Here is a 6,211-nt window from a genome sequence, read left to right as displayed (position 1 = left end):
TACGTCCATCCCTCACATAGAATCTTTCTGAAAACAACTGCGAGCCTCGCCCCCATCCTTTCATTTGCAAATGAACTGTTCCAACGCCATGAACATCTAGCAATACACAATATGGACTGTATTGAGTTGAATAACAGAACAATGCTATTTTTTTTTTAGGTGTTGATGGATGTGTACTGTTTTGGTTTGGCCTGGGGTGCAACATCAGTCTTACCATTCACGATTTCTAAACCATGTCGACATTCGAGTTGAATATAATATCAAAGAATAGGCAAGGTGGTAACCTTCCCACAAGCAAACTCCGTGATCTTTTCCCGGCTAGTGAGAAGATTAGACGGCGTGCCTTTGTTTTGAACTCACAAGAAAACCAACGGTGTGCGAAAATTGTCCAGCATATGCAATACCAGGAGAGACTACAGCAAGTTAGATTTTCTAGAATACGTCGCCACCTTGAGTTGGACGCACAGAAATATGAGGTTTACCAGAAAGCACTGTATAACTGTGCAAAGACACAGTTACCGAATCACTTGGCTGCAAATAAAACACAACTGCCGAATCAGGTGGCTGCAAATACGACACTACGAGTGGGACATAAATATAAAAGACGTTTGGCGCCAATTATTAAAAGACCACATGAAGACAGTCTATCTTCGATAAAGAATAATGATCCTGAGAAGATTGAGAATCAAGTAATAGTTGATTACAATGCAAACGTGATTAAAACTATTGATGAAGGCAACGTTGATGGTGGAGAAAGCTGTAAAAGTGGGGGTAGCGACATAAAACCTTTGAATAATCGCATTGGCGTCGAAGAAACAAAAAGCTCAAAATATGGGAGTGATGAAGAACAACATATACAAGAAGTTAGTAATGCCAATAGACTATTTGTTAAATGTGTTAAACGGAAAAAACGACTAGACAATTCAAATACTTTAAATGAACGTACCTATCATCTGAGATCTACCCCAAAGACTCTCTCAAATTTACCGCCATACGGTATTTATGAAGGCAGGGTGTATCGCCATTTAAGTAAGGAAAGAAATGAAGCTTCTATGGAAATAGACCCTGAGCTGCGTCGAAAACGCCAAGCGGAGAAGTTATTCGAGACGGCCAAATCGGAAAGCTCCACTTTAATAGATAGAAGAATGCCAACTTCGGCGTTGTTCAAAGACAAAGATAAACCATTGAACGAACGACTGCAACCAGCAAAGGCGGGACTGAGGCTGAAGCCACTAATGGCCAAAATGAAAGTCATGCAAGTGCTACTTAAAATGAAAACTGAAGCTAAAGAAAAACAGGAGCTGTACCGAGGAACCGACAGGTTTGGACGAGGCCTGGGACTAGAAAGACGAAAGAAAAAGGGGAATACTTTTCAAACTAAGATTTGGGACTAAATCTACATATACGGACAAAAGGTAGAACATGGACGAATTTGAGATTCAATGAGTTTGAATAGGGATATGACTTGCAATTCCCACCAACGATATGTGTATTTATCATGCTGTTCTTTATATATTCTGTCTGGTTTCTGTTTGATGTTTCGATATTATATTTGATGGGAAACTTGGTTTTATTGACTGCTACCGCTAATCAGAATAATCAAATATTTGAATAGTTTGAGTAGCAACTCATGTATGTGAGTCGAAGTAAAAAATGTCAGACCCATACTTCTTAAATAGTGCCCCCGGTAATTACTGTAAGATCGTACAAGTAATTTCATTGATAGAGAGATAAATTATTATTTAAATCTATTCAATAGGTTAGGTCCAATACTCTAAAGCCAGTATTGTGTTAATATATTCCTATTTTATTAAATAGTATGTGCGAAACGCGGTTATATTGCATTTTACATTAGTGTTGTCAATGCAGCTAGTGTCAGAAACTAACTGAACTTGATAGCAATTTAGGATTCTGACTGAGACTGAGCCAGCCAATAAGATTGTTTTAATTTCAACCAATCAGCTCGCTTATCTTTTTGCCAATCATGTACAATGCCATATCCATTGCAACCAGTCACGTACAAGGCCATATTCATTGTAACCAGTCATGTACAAGGCCATATCCATTGTAACCAATCATGTACAAGGCCATATCCAGTGTAACCAATCATGTATAAGGACATATTCATTGTAACCAGTCATGTACAAGGCCATATCCATTGTAACCAATCATGTACAAGGCCATATCCATTGTAACCAGTCATGTACAAGGCCATATCCATTGTAACCAATCATGTACAAGGCCATATCCATTGTAACCAGTCATGTACAAGGCCATATCCATTGTAACCAATCATGTACAAGGCCATATATCCATTGTAACCAGTCATGTACAAGGCCATATCCATTGTAACAAATATTTACTTTGAGTACATAAGTAGGAGACGAAAAGTCTCTTCTTCAGTTCGATCAATAAAGTTATCTAGATCTGTTGCTGCAGTTCATACGCGGTCTCATCCTCCATTCCTTAACCTACTCTTTTTAATAATTCCCACAGCAAGTTGAAATGTCGTCATTGTATAGAAATACGGTATATAATTTAGTGTTTTTCGAATAATTCATCTGGCAATAAAAGTTGACCAGGTTCACAAACCCTCAATGGGGTACGTTTTTTTTATGTATTTATTTTGGATGTTAACTAGGCTATACCAACAGTGAATGAAAATAAAGAAATACAATGTTATTATCATGAGAGAAATAAACACTTCGTGTATTATATATATATATTAACCAGAAGACAGAAGAAGAATTCATCGTTTATCTGTATTGATGCACCAGCATTAAGATCAATGTATTATTGTTCGATATTTCATTCAATTTCAGGGTACAATCACCTATGAACCTGTGCAATGCAATGTTCTCCCTGAAATGAAATAATCTATTTACTATAAAATACAAACCGAGTGAATAGCATAGGAATTTTTATAGTAACAAGTGTCATTCACATGTTCCATTAATAAGGCAAAAAACATACAACAGCAAGTGAAAAGGGGAAAAAACTTAAAAATATGAATATAAAGCACAAATATTCAGTTTAATATGCATATCCAGCAACTGCTTTCATTGATTAGTATGTATTTGTTTATGATTATTATGTATTTTTTATGACACCTTAGACTATGCGAATGTACACATGTTTATAAATGGAACGAGACGGTGTTGTATTTTTTTTATTATTCCTTATTATATTTTATGACGACTTGCAAGGACGACCTGACTATCCCAAATGCAAGATGAAACCTGACAAAAATTCTATATTATGGAAGTTATGTTAATGAGTATCTTGAACCATAAGGAGTGTCGCATACGACTTATTTACCACTTCCGTGTCACTGAGAATGTTCTAGAACCATACTGTGTCTGGGTGGAATATTCTCGATTTTTTTTAGAAAATGGTTGAATAGGTAATAGAACATTGTAGGAGGCAATAGAAGGTAATGGAACATTCTAGAAATTGGTAGTAAGTTCCAGACTCATTATGTATGCTGGTGTAATGGTCTATTTATAGACAGTGTGGGTATATATGGGGGAGTTGTTCAGCACTGAGTTCAGATCGGAGATCTCGTTGAATTGTATTGGAGTTTAAGTATCTAGTTATTGGAGTAGTGGAGTTTTACCGCGTTATTGTACTTGATGTTTGCAGAGTATAATTATACCAGTACCAGTTGAAACCTCATCTGTTGGCTCCGTGTCCGTATGTTATCATCGCCGCAAGGGAAGTCTTTCTGTTACTGTTGCCATTTTGGTATTTGAACCATCACACCTGTACTATACCAATTACGGTAATATTACGTTGCGTGTGACAAGGTGGTTATCACATAATCAATTTATGTATGATTTTATGATATTATTAATGATGTTATAAACCAATTAATGCAAAAATGCGTCTATATGTTATCAACAAATTCTCACTGGTACATTGATCAACTTCATAAAAGTATGTACATCTTTAATAATGTGAAGTTATTACGGGGATACCGAAAAGTATGCACGAAGGCAGTACAGCGAGAGTATCGAGCGACGCGCAGTGGAGGTTGATGCGATGCGGTATATTCGTAATAACATTATTATTATACATCTTTTCCTCCAAATGATACATCATGGGTATGCCAAAATCCAAAAAGTTTATAACAGAATCAGCGAATTTCTTTATGTGAAGTCCCGTCAAATCCTGGTGGTAGTCATGTTTGTTTTTATTATTAATAGAGGACGCTTACGCGCGTCATCATTCCATATTTGGAATTCGCATTTCCTAATATGGTAGGATGAAAATACCCCGTAAAATACCGCAAAATTACGGCACGCTGTATCTTATGGCGTTACGGTGACAGACGTATAATAATAGTAAATATGTATACAAGTAAATAGATGTATTCCACCTGTACAACTGTGCCATTTTCATTATTATGAATACCTATAATTAAGATACAGAAAAGAAAGCCAGTGTCGTTCCATTTTATCTTCACTTCTATTGATAGGAATTATAATATTGTGAACAGTTTCCTCCAGTACGATAATATTTGTTAGTTATAATCAGTAGTGCAAAATTTAAGATACTGTTCTACTTTTTAGTCGTATATTTTAGCGCAATGACAATATTTCGGGTCAAAATCTGTCTCCAATTAATCCATTTAGTAATGGTCACCAGTATGTGAACCTTTTTGTTTCGCTGTATCCCACATACGTAGAGTAGCATACGAAGTCGTAAGAGCAACTTATTTCCTTTGACAAAAGACTTGTTCATGCTGGTATCATTTTTAATAAAACGGTTTGAAATGAAATCATGTTATTAAATGGCTGGCTATGCGAACACAACATTGTGCGATACAAGTTGAAATTTAGTATGACACATAAAAACAAAAGAAATGCACATTGCAGAGCATCGTACTTCATCAATTGAAACTTTGTTTTGTCGTAAAGTCAGACAGAATAATAAATTTATGGTTCAAAATATATTAATAAGTTTATAAATCAATGCAAACAGTTCATAATGGAATGCCAGTTCAACGATGGTAATACTGTTGGGCAAGCGTGAATATTTGTATTGAATATACTATATATCGTATCGACCATATTCCTGGAAATAATGATTCTGGGGTGCAGAAATACGCCTGCTTCGTCATAGCGGCGAATAAAAACATGTCAGTTTGTTGCAAAGTCAATGCAAGGGAAGTCATTGCTACTTGTCTATGGCAGTCCAACTTAAAACTTCAGAAATCTGACAGTGGTTATATTTACTTAGCAACTGTGCTGCATGTACAGATAGGTCCAATGTAGTCTCACCAAGCTCTTCACTGCTACCTACTCAATGTGCTACATGGCTGTAGCGGAAACAAAAAAACTAGGACAATTTTCCTGTGTAAATATATCAAAGCAGTTTGTGTGGACCAGGAATCGCCACGGTCAATGGCGGTGCCAAGTCCACTATTGTGTCAATAACAGTGGTTCCTAACATATAGTGTAAATACACAATTCTCTGCATGCTTCTCCTTAAAGTTAAGATTTCTAGTTGATCCTGACTGCCTGCCCCACTCTCCCTTGCAGAGTCTTCTTGACCTAGGGAGCCACAGAGAGCTGCAACTGGACTCTGCCACAGGCGACATTTTACACCAAAATTGTTGGTATTCCGCGTTTTTTTTTTTAATTCATTTGTTTCTGATATCCTAAGCTTCTGTTGAAAAAAATGTGTGTTATTTAAAATAAATATGTCAAATATTTTTACATTCAGTGCTAATATCTTTTCACAATGTTAAAATAATGAAAAAGTAGATTGTGCGGTAGGAGACGTAGATGTGAATCGTCAGTTCAAATCGTCTGTGCGTTCGCGTCGTTGCCTCGGGGTGACGCGGGCGCCTCGCGCCTGCCCAGTTTTCGTTCGCCTGCTATATGACGTCACAACTGGGCGATGTTAGAAAAGAGATAGCGAACTAGGAAATCGATAAGTACAAACGTGTTTAAGTAATTTTCTCAAACATAAAATGCCAGTGGGCGTGATTTCAAAATAAATTTTATACATTTTATACGATTTTCGCTTGCATAGCAACGGACCAATACATCTACTTTCTGCCACGTCGTTTGGGGCACCCTCAGGAGCGACGCGAACGCACTCACGGCAAAGCAAAATGTAGGTCCGGTCATTAATATTTAAATTAGCCTGTGGCAGAGACTAGTGGGACGTTCCCTGGCGACTACCTAGCTTAGTGATAAAAGAC

At 36.9% G+C, this 6,211-nt stretch overlaps 1 protein-coding gene across 1 annotated transcript; it reads left to right on the top strand.

Annotated features, from left to right (window-relative positions):
- Positions 1–233: 233 nt before the first annotated feature.
- LOC144342279 (uncharacterized) lies at positions 234–1,828 on the top strand. The gene has a single exon (XM_078005547.2). It carries the CDS (start codon positions 234–236, stop codon positions 1,392–1,394), a length of 1,161 nt encoding a protein of 386 aa, XP_077861673.1. The 3' UTR covers positions 1,395–1,828.
- The last annotated feature ends 4,383 nt before the right edge of the window (positions 1,829–6,211 follow it).

This window comes from Saccoglossus kowalevskii, chromosome 15 (genome assembly GCF_978046115.1).
Source record: "Saccoglossus kowalevskii chromosome 15, keSacKowa6.1, whole genome shotgun sequence".
NCBI classification, from domain to species: domain Eukaryota; kingdom Metazoa; phylum Hemichordata; class Enteropneusta; family Harrimaniidae; genus Saccoglossus; species Saccoglossus kowalevskii.
Note: the sequence above shows the minus strand (reverse complement) of the source record. Positions and strands in the feature narration are given on the sequence as shown.

Bases quoted from the DNA above. Each gene is read 5' to 3' on its own strand.
- LOC144342279 (XM_078005547.2), top strand. From the start codon at position 234: ATGTCGACATTCGAGTTGAATATAATATCAAAGAATAGGCAAGGTGGT.